This window comes from Equus asinus, chromosome 12 (assembly GCF_041296235.1).
Source record: "Equus asinus isolate D_3611 breed Donkey chromosome 12, EquAss-T2T_v2, whole genome shotgun sequence".
Lineage (NCBI taxonomy): Eukaryota > Metazoa > Chordata > Mammalia > Perissodactyla > Equidae > Equus > Equus asinus.
The window spans coordinates 65,747,740-65,765,254 of NC_091801.1; the positions used below are offsets into that span (position 1 = coordinate 65,747,740).

A 17,515-nucleotide genomic window follows, 5' to 3' on the forward strand; every position below is an offset into this window, starting at 1 on the left:
TTTCAGTTTTTTTTTTATTGAGTTATTGATAGGTTACAATCTTGTGAAATTTCAATTGTACATTAATGTTTGTCAGTCATGTTGTAGGTGCACCACTTCACCCTTTGTGCCCACCCCCCACCCCACCTTTCCCCTGGTATCCACTAAACTGTTCTTGGTCCATAGTTTTAAATTCCTCATATGAGTGGAGTCATACACAGATTATCTTTCTCTCGCTGGCTTATTTCACTTAACATAATTCTCTGAAGGTCCATCCATGTTATTGCAAATGGAATGATTTTGTTCTGTTTTGCAGCTGAGTAGTATTCCATTGTATATATGTACCACATCTTCTTTATCCATTCGTCTGTTGATGGGCACTTAGGTTGCTTCCACGTCTTGGCTATTGTAAACAGTGCTGCAATAAACATTGGGGTGCACAGGACTTTGGGGATTGCTGACTTCAGGCTCTTTGGATAAATACCCAGTAGTGGGATGGCTGGATCGTATGGTAGTTCTATTTTTAGTTTTTTGAGGAATCTCCATACTGTTTTCCATAGTGGCTGCACCAGTTTGCATTCCCACCAGCAGTGTATGAGGGTTCCTTTTTCTCCGCAACCTCTCCAACATTTGTTGCTATTAGTTTTAGATATTTTTGTCATTCTAACGGGTGTAAGGTGATATCTTAGTGTAGTTTTGATTTGCATTTCCCTGATGATCAGCGATGATGAGCATCTTTTCATGTGCCTATTGGCCATCAGTATATCTTCTTTGGAGAAATGTCTGTTCATGTCTCCAGCCCATTTTTTGATTGGGTTGTTTGATGTTTTGTGATTGAGTTGTGAGAGTTCTTTATATTTTAAGGATATTAAGCCTTTGTCAGATATATGACTTGCAAATATTTTTTCCCAGTTAGTGGATTGTTTTTTTGTTTCAATTATTATGGCAAAATTTTAATAAAATCTTTTAAAATTTAAGTTCACATTTTAAAATTATGGTTCGGAAAAGCTGAGTCACTATCAACACATACAAAACATAATCAATACTACTGACAATGTGTTTCTTGACTGAAAAGCATTTTAAAAATATTTAGTATCCCTTCCTCAGCATATTCAAGTCTGTAAGTATAATTATGCAGAATCAGAACAAGCAGAGGATGCCTGGACATATGAAATATTAAGTGACTTATTTTTCACTTCCTGAAGGAGCCTACCTGCCAGTTTGATATTTATAAAAATTTATAAATATGTCACACTTCTTTGGGAAGCCATTAAAAAATCTCTACCTTATTTGCAAAGACAATTTCCAAAGTTGTCAAGTGCTCACTCAGCATAGAAGGTGTGGAGCATATGGGCTCTTAGTAAATGTTTGCTGAATTGATAGAATTTTGATGGAAATGAGCTTACCAAATTTCCCCAGTATTAGAAGAATTCACTGAAAGAATGAATAAAATCAATGCAAAATGAGGAATGAAAGTTGTTGATTAGGCATTACATATGGAACCAGGAAGGGGGGAGTGCAGCCTTTAATCTGCACGCAGAGAAGATAACCCAGAAACGCTGACTGAATGTGCTCATGGAGATTTAAGAGTCCCTTGCACAGAAGGGGTGGTTAAGCTGAGAGGGGAGCAGGAAAAAGAGTAAGAGGAGAAAAGAGAAACACAGAGGCGAGGTGATCATTTAGTTTATTACTACTTTTTTGTATTTTTTGAAGAAATTTCAAATCTACAGAAAAGTTGTGAAAATACAGCGAACACTCAGCTACCCTTCACCTAAATTCACCAATTGTTAAAATACGACACTTCCTTTCTTTTTATCTATCCACAAACACATGTACACAAACACTTTCATTTTGGCTGAACCATTGGAGAGTAATTTGCAAATATTTCACCCCTAAAAATTTCAGCAAATATCTCCTAAATATAAAGATTGTCTCCTATGTAACCTCATTACAAATTCATGTTCAGGAAAATTAACGTTGATGAAATACTTTTTATCTAATATACAGTGTATATTCAAATTTCCAAAACTGGCCTAATAATAATCTTTTATCTATGTTTTTTTTCCAATGCAAGATCCAGTCAAGGATGACAAACTGCATTTAGTTATTATATTGTTTTTATGTTGTTTAACATGCATAATGTTCTTAAGTCAAGTCTCCTTTAATCTGAAGAGCTCCTTTGCTCTTTCTGTCTTTCAGGAAATTAACATTTTTTAAGAGTCCAGGCCAGTTATGTTGCAGAATGTCCTTTTATTTGGATTTACAGTATTGTTTCCTCATGAGTAGATGCAGGTTAAATATTTTTGGCAGGACACTATATAGATTATGTTGGGTCTTCAGTGCTTCACTCATCTCAGGAGAGACACGATGTCAGTTTGTTCTATATTGATGACACATTTGATCTCTTGGTTATCGTTGGTGTCTACCAGATATCTTTAATATAAAAGTGTCTTTTCCTTTACCTGACTATAGAATATGCTGATAATGGTCACTCTTCTAATTTAGTATTATTTCTATATTTTTTTCAATGACATTTTTCCCTAAAGAAGAGCTTTTCCTTTTCCAGAAAGAAGAAGGGAAATTATAACAAGTTAAAAATCATTTTTAGACTATCACCATGGGCTCAAAGATTTTTGTTTCCTATTCAATGTAATATATTATTAATAACATTCATTTTGTGGCTCACACAATCCCATATTTGGTCAGTGGGCACCAATTCCAGCTGCCTCATATGTTCTCTTGATATTTCTCCATTGGGTTTTGAGCACTGCCTTACCTTCTGTTACTTATTATTTTACTATTTGCATGTGTATACTCTGTAATAACTTTGCTCTTTCTCTGCTCCAGACTTAGAACCAACCATTTCTCCAAGGAGAACTGGGTTCTTTTTAACAGGGAACAGCATTCAGTAAACAAGATCTGGACGCTTATACTTACTTCTACTGGTGCTGTTATTTTATTTTTTAAATATGTAAAATCTTAATGTGAAAAAAAATTAAAGTAAAAAAATAAATAATCTAAAAGGTATTCTCCAAAAAATTGCATTCTCTTCCGTATTCCTTCCACCTCTTTTTTTTTATTTTTTATTTTTTTATTTTTTTTAAAGATTTTTTTTTTATTTATTTTTTCCTTTTTCTCCCCAAAGCCCCCCGGTACATAGTTGTGTATTCTTCGTTGTGGGTTCCTCTAGTTGTGGCAAGTGGGACGCTGCCTCAGCGTGGTCTGACGAGCAGTGCCATGTCTGTGCCCAGGATTCGAACCAACGAAACACTGGGCTGCCTGCAGCGGAGCGCGCGAACTTAACCACTCGGCCATGGGGCCAGCCCCTTCCTTCCACCTCTTTATGCCCATGCTCCAGTAGTAGCCAACTTCACTTTCTCATTTATTCTTCCTGTGTTTCTTTATGCAAAAAGCAGATATAGTACATATGTGTGTACAAACATACATATGAATATATGTATACAAAAGGTAGTATGCTATCTATATTCTTTTTCACCTTGCTTCTTTTCACTTCACAATATATCCTGGAAAGAATTACTTGTGAAGTCATAAAAATATTTGTCATTCTTTTTTTATAATTGCATACTACCAAACTGAATGGATATAACATAGTTTATCCGATTTCCTATAAATAAGCATTTATTTATTTTACTATTATAAATAATGTAGAAACAATAATCATGTGTATCTTCAGAGTAAACTGCTACAAACGAGATTGCTGGATCAAGCACAAATCTCCTTATGTATATCTTTTGTTAAATGTTACCTAATTTCCAGATTCCTTATGGGTTGCACCATTTTGTACTCCGACCAGCAATGTCTAAGTGCCTGTTTCCCAAAGGCTTTGACAGTAAAATGTGTTGTCAAGCTTTTGAATATAACAATCTATTTTTGGGGAATGGGCTCATTTTTTTTATAGTCTGAAATTATTTAAGGAATTTACTGTTCAACTGAACTACCATGAATACTTAAAACATCCACATTCAAACCTCACTATCTTATAACTAGGATAAACAATATCATTATTTTTCACATCTTTTAGAAATTACGGTTTCTAAAAAAACAGTGAGTACAATCAGGAACAGGAATTTTAAAACTCTTGAGATTTCATGAAGGTCATTTATTCTTAGATGCTGTACTTCTGTACTTGTTAACTCAGAGGTAAAGTGAACAGTGGAAATTATTCTACTCATTCATGCAAACCAATGGTAATAAATTAACCATTTTGATAAAAGCATGAATAATTTACTCATGCATTGTTTAAGCTAACAATAGAGCACAGAAGTAGCTTGAATAGTTGGTATAATTTGATATTCTGGAATGAACTTCTACACTATTCCTCTGGTAGGAACTACAAGAACAATCATAACCATGGTAATGACAGCAACTAGCACTTAGTGTGCCAGACCCTGTGTAAGCACTCTACAAATGTTATCTCATTTACCTCTTACAACAATCTTTAAAGGAGGCACTATTATTGCACCCATTTCACAGACGAGAAATAGAGATACTAAGTTAACTAGCCATGGCCACGAAGTCAGTAAATGGTGGGCCATGGATTCTAATCCAAACAGTGTGATTCCAGAGCCTGCACTCAACTATTTTATTATAGAACCTCTAGTGTTGCAATATATTATACTAAAGAGAAAAGCAAGTACTTAAAACAGTGTAACAGTAATAAAAATGTTTATACTTTTTTCCAAGTACTTTTTAGCTAAATAATTTTAAGTAAGAACAAGCAATCTAAAATTCAATCATGGGAAATAATTAGCAACCAAACCTAAGTTAGTAATCCATGATTCATAGAAGTCTTGCTACTGGTCACATACAAAGTAAACCAAATTTATACTTTTGTATAGTTGATGAAATCATCAGTGAGTACCCTCGATTTAACAAAACCTCTGATCACAGTTCCTAGTTCAAAAAAAGCAGTTATTAAAATGAGAAAACAGAATTCATAGACTTTTAATTTTTAATCCAATGATGGCTCACTTTATGATTTAAAATAAGAGCAACTGCTATTAAGATGTGTTCACTATAAAATACAAAAAATATTTCAGAAGTTGAGATGAAATTATTGAAAATAAGTCTATGGCAACTATTTTAAAAGGAGAGAAAGATTTTAATTGAAAATCTATGAAGAGCATCATGACCAATGATGACTTACCTCATCTGGGAAAAGATGCAACCTCTGCATCATAGTTCTTCTGTGAAGGTTTTTTGGCAGCATGCCATAAATAGCCAGTTTTACAATCTGAAAAACATATAAGTTAGATTCAATGAGAAAAATATGACTTGGGATGTAAAGAAGGCAAACATAATTAGAGATGGTGATGAAAACAAGGGGGCTAAAATTCAACATGGATATGAAAGGAAAGAAACAGACCTAAGTAGGTATGTGACAGCAAGAGAAAAGGAACTTTCATTATTTTGTACATTACTATTTTCTTCAGGCTCTATTTGTTTAATTTATTTTTATTTAGAAAAAGGACAAAAGGAAGAAATTAAAAATAATCTATGTATGTACCAATTTTAGCTAGAATAGGAAGAAATTTTCTAAGCTTACACAAGAACTTACATAAGGGGCTCAAATAATCTCTCACATCCTGGGAGCTTAGAGCAGAATGTAGGAAGGCTTTCGTCCTGTTTCCTCCAGGTGGGAGAGCAGGAGGTTTGCAATTCATAAACTAAGCCTGACCATATAGTTATGAGACTGATTCCATAAGTCACAGAGCTATAACAATGGTAATGATTAACATTCACTGAAAACTTACAATGTGTACAGTGGTCAGTGCATCACATTGTTGTCTTGTTTACGATGCTGAGTCTCATTTCACAGATGAGGAAACATTTAGTGAGGTTAAAGAACTCCCCCAGTTTCATGTATCTAATAAGCAGTGGTGCTGGAATTCAAACCAGGGAGTCTTACTCCCAGAAAAGACACATGGTACATGCAGTCACAGCTATAATGTGTTTTTCTTCATAACTTAATGAGAAGACAAAGTCCCTTCTCTCTACCATACTCATTCCCAGGATGGCAAACGAACCTTTCCATGATTTACTTTTCCCCTTTATCGTCATTGTTGATCTGAATGTGATTTTATGTATGTTTTGTCAAGAGAAGGCCACACAGTGTCACCCTGTGTTTCATAATCTCCTAGGAGCCTCCCGGTATATAGTGTATACAAATATAATGCAAGCTCTTCATAAAACTACTGATGGAGACATCTGGAGTATGACATCGATATTTATCATCTGTACTCACATTTCAAGGATATAATATGACATGTTTTAAAGTTAAACCCACCAAAACAATGCATGTTAGAACACGGTTGCACTACAAGAGAATTTCCTATTCCTTTTATTTTCTCATCAAATCAGACTAAAAAACCTTACTATATACAAAAGCTAATGGCATCCCATATATATTTTCCATCCACTTTCTGGGTTAGTGCTTTTAATATCTGATGTTCTAGAGACTTTATTTAAATATAGATCTATGTTGTAAAATGAAAAGCAATTAAAAACTCAGTTCCTCAGTCACACAAGCCACATTTCAAGTGGTCAACTGCCACATGTGGCTAGTGGTTACCATATTTGACAGCACAGACATAGAACATTTTCATCATGGCAGACATTTTCATTTCTGACAGCACTGATATAGATATCAGTCTTTAAAATTTTTAACGTTTTAAAAGTCTTATGTAGAAACTGACAATGTTAAGACTACTCAGCATCTTTTCTGAATAAGCAAGTCATTATATCCTCTGAATATCATCCTAATAACAATTTTACTGTATTAGAAGGGCTGCATGGCATTTGGTTTTCATGTTCTTCAAAAATTTAGTTGCTGGGGGGCTGGCTCCGTGGCTGAGTGGTTAAGTTCGCATGCTCTGCTTTGGCGGCCCAGTGTTTCGCTGGTTCGAATCCTGGGCTCTGACATGGCACCACTTGTCAGGACATGCTGAGGTGGCGTCCCACATGCCACAACTAGAAGGACTCACCACTAAAAATACACAACTATGTTCCTGGGGGGCTTTGGGAGAAAAAGGAAAAATAAAATCTTAAAAAAAAAAATTTAGTTGCATTTACTTGAATTAAAAAAATTGGTATTTTAAAAATTTCCCTCTTAAAAAAGGCAAACATAATACAAAATTAGGGGAAGCTGGGAAACGTGGGGCTGGCCCCATGGCCGAGTGGTTAAGTTCGTGAGCTCCTCTTCACCAGCCCAGAGTTTCGCCGGTTCAGATCTTGGGCGCAGAGCTTGCACTACTCATCAGGCGATCCTGAGGTAGCGTCCCACAAGCCACAACTAGAAGGACCTGCAACTAGAATATACAACTATGTACTGGGGGGCCTTGGGGAGAAGAAGAAGAAAAAAAAAGATTGGTAACAGATATTAGCTCAGGTGCCAATCTTTAAAAAAAAAAATGTGACAAGGTTACAAGCTGAGGGGAGAGAAAAAGACAGACCTACAAACATATGTACCGCCCCCCAAAAAATGTGACCCAACATACACATGCAATCAAGTAATTCTAGCTGTAAAGACTTAAGTATAAATTCTAAGGATTCAGAAAGAGAAATACAGAACAAGTTTAGGTTTATAGACATTAAAGACCTTCTTCATATAATCTGTAACCCAGGGAACGTGCCATTTGTTTCACACAAAATAACTTTATTAACTATAGGAAGGGAGAGAAAACATAAGAAAGGAACCATGTTAGAAGAAAATATAAGAACACAGAAACTCTTAAAGAAACTAATATATATGGTAGAGGAATAAAGGATACAAGGAAAGGGCTGAATCAACATATTTGAGTTTAGAATTAATGATCTTCTATATAAACAGAAAATATTTTTAAATACATAACCTACTAATAACTATTTAAATGTATTAATTAATGTATTTTAAAATAATATTCCAAGACTATGCTAATAATCAGAAGGAAGCATTATGAAACAAATTCTCTTACAAGTCACATACATAAAGTACTGATTAGCAAATTATGTCTGCTGTCAGAAGACCTACTGTTACAGACAGTGTTTGAATTGGAAGTAAAATAACTGACCTCTTTCCCTTTTTTTTCTTTTTCCTTGAGGAAGACTGGCCCTGAGCTAACATCTGTGCCCATCTTCCTCTATTTTATTCATGGGACGCCTGCCACAGCATAGCTTGATAAACAGTGCTAGGTCTGTGCCCAGGATCCAAAAAAGTGAACCCTGGGTAGCTGAAGTGGCCCAAGTGTACTTAACTGCTACACCACCAGGCCAGCCCCTGACCTCTTCCCTAGAAAGCCATTCTTTTTCAGAACACAAAATCGAAATTAAGAATAAAAAAATTAAGATTTTTTAATGAGGTAATAATTCAAATGGATTTAACTCTGAAATATTTTCCAAGCCTTCATCAAACATTTTGTAATGCATCTCAATCTTCATTCATAAAAAATAATTTGAAACAGTTTCTACAAATGTTACCCACTGCCAAATTCTTAACATCAAAAAGTTGGACTGTACTGCCTCCTAGTGTGTACAGTGAGCATACCTGAATAAAATAGACCGTAATTTTAAAAATATTTAAAAATACTTATAAAATATTAAAACTGTAATTTGTTGTTACAGTAACAGTGCATATTATCAACAGCTCTTCAAACTTTTTAATACCATTTTATACAATCCATATTAATAGTCAAAGTAGGATACTTTATTTGAACTGTAACAGTCTAAAATCACATGAGTTATGAAACAGAATGCTAAATATTTCTTAAGAAGCAATATCTGAGCATGTTTCTGCAAAATAGATATGAATGATAAAGCTTAAAAATAAACAGTAAAGCATGAAACTTCTAAATGTTATGTGAGGCTTTATTACAATGAAATATGCCCCTCCTCCCACCCCTTTACCAAGAAAATTTTAGCCAATACTACACCAAATGGTTGCATATTGACAATGCATATTTATTTTTATTCACCATTTTAGGAAAATAAAAAAGAATGTCTTCACAGTCTATCATTTTTCTCATTTATCAACACATTTAAGTAAAAAGCTAAAATAGTTCCTGATAGGGAAAACGCTATCTATCCTATGAGCTTAGTTCAAAGAGCTAAGGAAGGAAAAGTGTGAAATAGCAAAGGACACTTTGCTTTTATAATACTGAGGACTAATATTTGAATTAGAAACTTCTTCCAGTACATAACTCAAATGATAAAGTAATAAACATTTAGTGAAGTTAACAATATTGTTTTTGACAATCTTTCTGAGAGCATGGCACCAAGTGAAGGCCAGAAACATGAGAAAGAACTACAAGAAAAGTGAGTCCTAGGGCTGGCATTTGCCTGATGGCATCAGATTAGTGTAAGTTTTAAAGGATACAACTTTGGGGTCAGGAAATAGGACTGAAGACTCCTTCATAAACCTAGATTTTTAACAGAAAGGCAACATCCAGGATGTAGAGTGGAGAAATAAAAAAATAAAAGTCTTTCCTGACAGGTAACTGCTAACTATGAGCCTGACCTCACATGGCAGTAAGGCCCCAAATCCAGAAGTCTAAAGTATAGCGTAGAGGTCTTAGTTTGATAAGCCTCATGCACCTGCTAGAAGCGAGGAGAATCTTTTGAAGAAATTCATTTTTAACATAGGTCTCAAAGAATTTCCAGAGACGAAGTTCCAAAGTACATGAGCTTACCACGTACCCTGGGCAGAAACAATAAATTGCACTCACGAAGACCACAAATATTAGAGAATTTCCTTGTAGTTCTATATTAAAACATAGTTTTAATTATGTGTAATATGCGTAAAGAATTATGACAGGGAACAGCAATATGACAAAGGAACAGAAAGACTATTAAAACTGATGAGCAAATTTCAAAAAGAAACAAAAAGTAAAACTATAAGGAGAAAAATATAATAATTGAAATTAGAACTCAATAAAAGGGTCAATCAGATTAGACACAGGTAAAAAGATCGAGAACTAGATCACAGATGTAAAGAAATTATCGACAATGCAGCACAGAGACAGGGAAATATAAAATATGAAAGAGAGGTATGGAATCATGTACAATAAAATGAGACACTTTACTGTTAAGTATAATCAGATTTCCAAAGGGAAAGAACAGAGGATAAAGGCAGCCAATATTAGAAGACATAAGAGATGACAAATTTTCAGGACTGAAGATACCAATCCTCAACAAAACAAATAACAAGACTCAAAAAGAAACATATGAAGCCAAAGCCAAAGAAAAGATCTTAAAAGTATCCAGAAAGAAAAGACAGGATGTTTAAAGAAACAAATTGACATATGACCTATCAACAGCAATAATGGAAGGTAAAATGTGTTGGAATAATAGCTTCAAAAAGCCGATAGAAAAAAATGGTTATCCTAGAATTGCATATAGTATAAGCAAAACTCTTTCAAGAATGAAGGCAAACGGGCCGGCCCTGTGGCCGAGTGGTTAAATTCACACACTCCGCTTTGGCGGCCCAGGGTTTTGCCAATTCAGATCCCAGGCGCGGAGATGGCCCCACTCATCAGACCACGCTGAGGCAGCATCTTACAGAGCACAACCAAAAGGACCACAACTACAATATACAACTATGTCCTGGGGGGGCTCTGGGGAGAAGAAGAAGAAAAAAAGAAAGATTGGCAACAGATGTTAGCTCAGGTGCCAATCTTTAAAAAAAAAAAAAAGAATGAAGGCAAAAATAAAGACAGTTTCAGGGAAAAAAAGGAAGAGTTCACTATTAAAAGAATGTTACTATAGGAATGTCAACAAGAAGTACTTCAAGGAGAAGGAAAGTGATCCCAGAAGGAAGGCCGAGTTACAAGAAAGGATTGTAGGCAAAGAAAATCATAAAAAATCAGTAACTGTATAAAACAATAACAAGAATGTTGAATGGAAGGGTTTTAAAAAATCTTGAACAGAGAAACCATATGGACTGGGAGGGAGAGTGGGTGTTAAAAATCTTCTAAGAGTTTTGATTTGATTTAGAGGAAAGTAAAGACACTGATTATTCTCAGACTTCTGATAAACAAATTCAATCAATCCAAAAGAAGGCAAGAAAGAAGGGGAGAAAAAAGAAAAGAAAATCTACCTCAGTAACATTTAAACTATAAAATGATATATTAGGCAAACACTATCAAAAGAAGGTTGATATAGCTATAATGATATTAAAAAAAATAGACCTCAAATTAAAAGGCATTATTGGAGATAAAGAGCATGAGTACATACTCTGATCAATTCTTTAGTAAGATTATCATCCCAAACTTAATTCATCTGACACTAAATCTTCAAAACATACAAAGCAACAACAGAAAGAACTACAAGGAAAAATTAATAATCCACAATTGAGATTTTAACGTAACTCTTCCAGGTAATCCATAAATCAAGTGGACAAAACAAGTCAATAAGATTATAAGATTGGAACAACATACTTAGCATATTTGATATAATGGATATATAAAAATACATACATACACATATGCACACCTATATCCATTTCTCTTTCCAACACATTTTCAGCAAATACATCATAGTCTAGGTGATCATGCAGGTGTCAAGAAATTAAAAGGAAAGGCAACAAAATTTTTTGACTAAATGCAAAACATTCTAAACAATAATTAGAAAGTATATAGAATTGAATGATGATAATACTTATCAAAACCTGTGTGATAGTGTTAAAGTGAAGAGTTTATAGCCTTAAATGCTAGCTACATTAGAAGAGAAGATTGAAAAAACAGTGTCTGAACTAGTCTTCCCACAGATGATGATGAATAAAAAATACAACAGACTTACTGCCACTGGATCCTTCTGGTGAAGCTGAGCAGCTGTTACCTGTTTAAATCCACCTGGGTAGCTGTTAACAGAAGCAAAGATATTAAACCTGGGAGTCAGCTATAGCACAGTACTCTTAAAACGAACATTCTTTTATAATACAAAAACTATTTTTATGAGGAAATTATACTTGTTTCTGGAAACTATGCCTTTCATTAGTGTCTTAAAAATTAAGTAGTAACCTATACTGTTGTAAACTATGCTAGTCTCTTAAGTGGTCAACTATCATTTCATAAAAAGGTACACATCTTGGAAAAGTTCTTGGCATAACTATATTTCTATCAGAATTTAAAGTTATTCATCATTCATTTGTTCATTTATTATAGGGTAGGTGATCACTATTTGAATTAAGAAAGAAAAAGAAATGAGCCAAAATGTTTCACATTCCCTGCCAAATGAGACAAAGTGTCTGTATGAGCTGGGGGTCAGGTCCAGGAAAAGTACTGGGAGACCACTTGGTTCTGAAGTCGAGTTCATACTCTAAACAGGTCGTGATGCTGTTTCCTATTAACAGTTGGTAAAAGACCACTGAGAATCACATGTTGGTGCTAAGTAATGAAATATTTCAATTGTGTTCAGATCAAAATTCTATATAAAATGGACAAACTGGAGATTAAAAAAAAACCTGGGGATAGTACCAGAGGCAGCTTAGTAATTTGGACGCACCACATCCAGGTCTGGAATTTGGGTTTTGTGCGTGGCTATCAGTATAATATTAGGCAACTTATCTTAGCTCTTTATATACGAGTTTACTCATACAAGAAATATGATATCTGCCCATCTACCTCTCAAGATTTTTATGAGTCAAATGAGAAAATGTTTGTGAAAGTGCTTAAGAAATTTAAAACAAAAACAATATTTAGACGTAAGGTTTTAAACACACTGAATGGATAAATAAAGCCTAAATGATTTTCGAGGAAGACAAGAAGAAAATGCAGTCAGTAGACTCTGTAAGGAAAGTTTAAGATGACCTAAATGTGATTCCTTTCCTAAGTGTCTTTCAACAAGACTTGAAAACATTTTAAAGATGATTTAAAGAACCATATTTTAGGAATAAAAGTTAAGGAAACAAATTTAGAAGTTTGCTGAGAAAAATGGATAATTTTCAAAATGATATTCTTTTATTTATTTCACGGAATTTCGGCTTCAAAAAAAAAATACCTGTCTAGACTTCTATTCCTGTATCCTTTCGTTCTATGGAAAAAAAATACTTTACACCTTCTACACGAAAGATTACCTTTCTATTTTTAACACTGGGATGACAAGTTCTAAAGCATAATACCATTCACACTGTATTTAGGAGTCCGCACTTTATCCTGAAGGATTTGGAGAACTACCGTAAATTCTGAGTAGAGGAATGACTTGAGTAACACCATACTGAGCTGATTTTTACTGGCAAAAAAGTTAACTACATTTCTTTGCCAGTATGGGGCAGCCTGAATGGAGTATAAGAAAATTTGTTTTAAATGTTAGCCAAGATTTTTTCAGTTCAAATTAATTTAGTAAACACTTACTGAATGCCTATAATGCTGGGGATATACAGATAAATAAAACAGGATCCTCTGCTCAAGAAAAATGATTAGTTGAATTCTACTGAGACATCTAATAGTAAGCTATATCTCTAACTCATGCCAATACATTTTAGATGACCAAAGAGTTAGATGTCAAAGTTCAAGGTGCACATATATCCATTTCACCCAACCTCTAACAGGGAATGTTTATGAAATATGTAGACAAGAAAGGATTTCCTGAGACTTGAAAACATAGGAGAAATTACAAAGGAAAAGAGATACTTAATCACATAAAAGTTAAATAACTGCACAGCAAAGGACATCAAAAATAAAATTTATAAAAAGTAAAAAATAGAGCAGTTGATTAATATTCTTAAAAGATAAAATGTTCAGAGAAAGTGATAAGAAAACCATGGAGACCTTCATATAATGTAAACAAATGTAAACAATTAAATGCCCATCAAAATAGCAGAGTGTTATCATTACTGAATTATGTTTAATGATAATACTGTGTCTGCACAATTTTATAATAACAGACATTTTTATGCACTGCTACTGAAACAGTAAACTGATGTTTGGAAAAACCTATCAAAAGACCTAAAAATGATCATCCCTTTGATCCTGAAAGTCATTACATTTCTAAAGTTTTATTTTAAATAATTGTATATTTTGAAAAAGCTTAACACATAAAGATGTTTATAAAAGCCAATGCTTTGTATAAAAGCCAGAATTTTAATTTCAAAAACTAGAGCAATGATTAAGTATGGTAAATCCTGTCCTGCACCACTACCTTGTGACTAAAAATAAAACATAAAATGGCTGAGAGTCTTAAATAAAACGAAAAAGAATGCAAATTTGTATATATATTATGATGTTGAGTCATAGGACGGAAGGTGAATTTTAGTTCCTTCTTTAAACTTTTCTATATTTTCTAAAATTAGCATGATTTAAAACTTTTATAACTAGAAAGTTAAATTTTAAATACATAATTGTAATAAAGTGTTATGAGCCTAATAAAAGTAGCATGTCCAAGGTGTAAGTGAAGAGTCAACAGAAACAGAGAAACAAAAAGCAATTAACCCTATGAGGGTGCAGGAAATAGGGAAGATATCCCAGAAGAGGTGACATCTGAGCCAGGTTTTAATAAACAAACAGGAGAGTTCTCAAAAACATTTCTGTCAATGAGAACAACACATGCAAATGCAAGAAGGTAAGAAATAGCAATGTGTTAACTAAAATGAAGGATTATGAAGCAGTAGTGGTAATGGGGTACCAATAATTTGCAAAGAAGTTTGGATTTCCCCCATAGGTGAGTGAGCTACTGAGGGGTACACTACCAGCTGGTGGGTACGTTGCACTAGCTGTTCACCACCGGCTGTGCTATTATTTTCCTCCACTTGCAGTAATACTAGAGATATTATTGCTATAGGAATTACCATAGCATTTTGTGTCAATACTTCCCTTTATGCTTTTATCACATTATGTTATCCTGACTTTTCATGTTTCTTTCCCAATTACCTCCACATTTTACAGAACTCAGTTTATATGTAGAGATTTGCCAATAGTAGAAATTACAAAAGATGGATGTGAATTTACTCTGGTGAAGTCAAATAAGGATTTCATGAATGTGTTTAAGGGGAGGAATGGGCAAAGGCTGGCTGAAGGAAGCAAAAAAGTTATTCCAAGCACTTAAGACCTCCCTGGGCAAGACATGAAAAGAAACAGATGGGAACATCAAAGTCTGCTTGTCTAAAATGAAGGTGCAATTGGAAATAAAACAATTTTGATCAAGAATGAAAGATCAATATTCTCACCACATCTTGCATGACAGTGTGGAAGGTATGCTTAATTAAATTTGTACCTGACCTGAAGATGAGGGGTTAACTAACGCATTATATGACACAATCAAGATCTCAAAAGATCTTAAAAGGCTGGAGATAAAACTTAACATGAGGTTAACTTAAAATATTGCAGTTGGATGAAAATGCAACTAAAACATACAGGAAGGAGATAGGGTTGAACAGCATATTGTTTGACAAAGACTTAGGAGTTTCAGCTGATAGTGAACTTAGTGTACCACATAGTGATATGGCCTTGAAGAAAAGTTCTGTTGCAATAGAAGCTGCATAACTAAAAGATGGAGGAAGACTCAGCTATACTAGGAAACCATCAGAACACAGTCAGATGACTGTGTTTAGTTAAAAAAGATACTGACAAGCAATGACTTTCTCTAGAGAAGAGTGACCAAGATACAATGGGCATATCTGAAGTGAAGCCACATAAAGAACTCTGAGGGCACTAGAGATGTTTGACCAAGGGAAAAGACAAATCAGGGGGCACTTGCTGATCACTGTCTCTACATTATCCGAAGGATGTCATGTGGAAGAGATATAATCATTTAACACTGTCCCAACAGGGAAAACTAAGACCAACATGACAGCTAGAGAAAAACATTATGACGCAACAGCATAAAGAACTTTCTAAAACTGAGATCATTTCAAAGGTGGTATGAACGTGCTGCACTGTGAGCTATGAGATTGCTATTTTCAGATATAGGCATAGAGGAATATTGTGGAAATTTTAGGTATTTTGCAAACATGGGATTTTGCTCACCACTTGTTAAACATCTCATGTACTTTCAGATGTTCAGGACGGTTCTGGATAGAGAGTAAGATCAGTTATACGAAGCAGAAAGAAAGAAGTGAGAAGATTGACTAAAAAATGAGAACAAGCTTGATCAGAGAGGTTATGTAAAGTTTCCAGGAAAAACAAATATTGTCAGTTAATAACTAGTATTTGGTATAGTTTTTTGGTTTTTTGATTGAGTAAAGTGTATACGTAACATGAGTAAAATTAGTATTTTCTTTGGGCTGTCCCAGTGGCGTAGTGGTTAATTTTGGTGTACTCTGCTTTGGTGGTCTGGGTTTGCAGCCCTGGTTCCTGGGTGCAGACCTATACCACTCATCAAGCCATGCTGTGGCAGTGACCCACATACAAAATAGAGGAAGATAGGCATAGATGTTAGCTCAGGGCCAACCTTCCTCACCGGAAAAAAAAAAGGAAAGAAAGAACTATTTCCTTAAATGTCAAATTTTGAAAATACCTTTTTCTTTTAAATAAGATGAATAGTATTAAAGTATCAATAAATTAAAGTAATACATTTCAACTGCCTATCTTCCTTGACAATTCATTCTTACCCAGTATGTGAGGAATATACTTTTTGTTCCCATTTGTTTCCAGAAAATGCAATGTGCCTTGTGTTCATTATGACAACATGATCCCCACAGTCACCTAGATTTAAAAAGAAAAAAAAAAGAAAAAAGATTTCATATGAAAAATAATGACTTTAAGAAAAAGTGTCCTTGGTTACTTATAAAGCTTATCAAAGTCTAAACAACACATTAAAAAATATAAAGCAAGTCACACTGCAACATCAAAATCCTTGAACAGGTTTCTGTTACTCTTTTATATAACATCTAAGTATAGCAAGAGTTGGCTCGCCATTTGGAAAATCTCAACACTGACAGGTAAAAGAGAATTTAACAAAGATGCCAATAACAACAATACATCTTTAAAGGCAAACTACTGTTACTTCTATTATCTCTTCCCATTAATAATTACACTTCACTAAAAATGTTTATATTAAGTACCTTTAAATATCTAATACAAATTTTCTCATAAACAGAAGAGAAAATGAAAACAATATGCAATAGATATAAAAAAGTATGTTTTACCAATAGGCAAATTGAAAACAAATGTAAAACATCACGAATTATTATTCTTCTTCTCAAACTTAGAGAACAATGGAGTACTATGATCTTATGCTTAAGTACTAACCCAAGGTTTTTTCCAACCACATTTAACTAGTTAAGTTTAAACTGCCACTCTCAACTATGACTACACATATATAAAACAGGACAAATGACTTGAAAATCAAAATATGTGTACTGGACACATTTTCCAGTGAACAGTACTCTTAAGTTTGGCTGTTCATCTAAACAAAATTAAAAAGTCAACGTGTAAGTTGTCACGAGTCACTATACATGACAAAATCAAATAATCAGATACATTTATTAAATGCTTACTGTACTAACAGGAAAAGTTCAAAAGACTGTAGAAGTTTATTTATTTGAGAAAAACCACCACTGAAAAAATAAGAAGTATAAGGCCAGTATATGAAAACTAGGATTACATTA

General features: G+C 34.1%; 1 protein-coding gene across 3 annotated transcripts in view; it reads right to left on the bottom strand.

Annotated features, from left to right (window-relative positions):
* Window positions 1-17,515, bottom strand: part of MRPL13 (mitochondrial ribosomal protein L13) — a 44,071-nt gene that overhangs the window by 15,438 nt on the left and 11,118 nt on the right. For all 3 annotated transcript variants that reach the window (XM_014855296.3, XM_044743799.2, XM_044743798.2), the window contains exons 3-5: window positions 16,517-16,610; window positions 11,770-11,830; window positions 5,147-5,233 (exon numbers count right to left, since the gene is read on the bottom strand). In XM_014855296.3, the coding sequence (XP_014710782.1) occupies window positions 5,147-5,233; window positions 11,770-11,830; window positions 16,517-16,610 (242 nt within the window). The remainder of the gene's footprint in view (window positions 1-5,146; window positions 5,234-11,769; window positions 11,831-16,516; window positions 16,611-17,515) is intronic.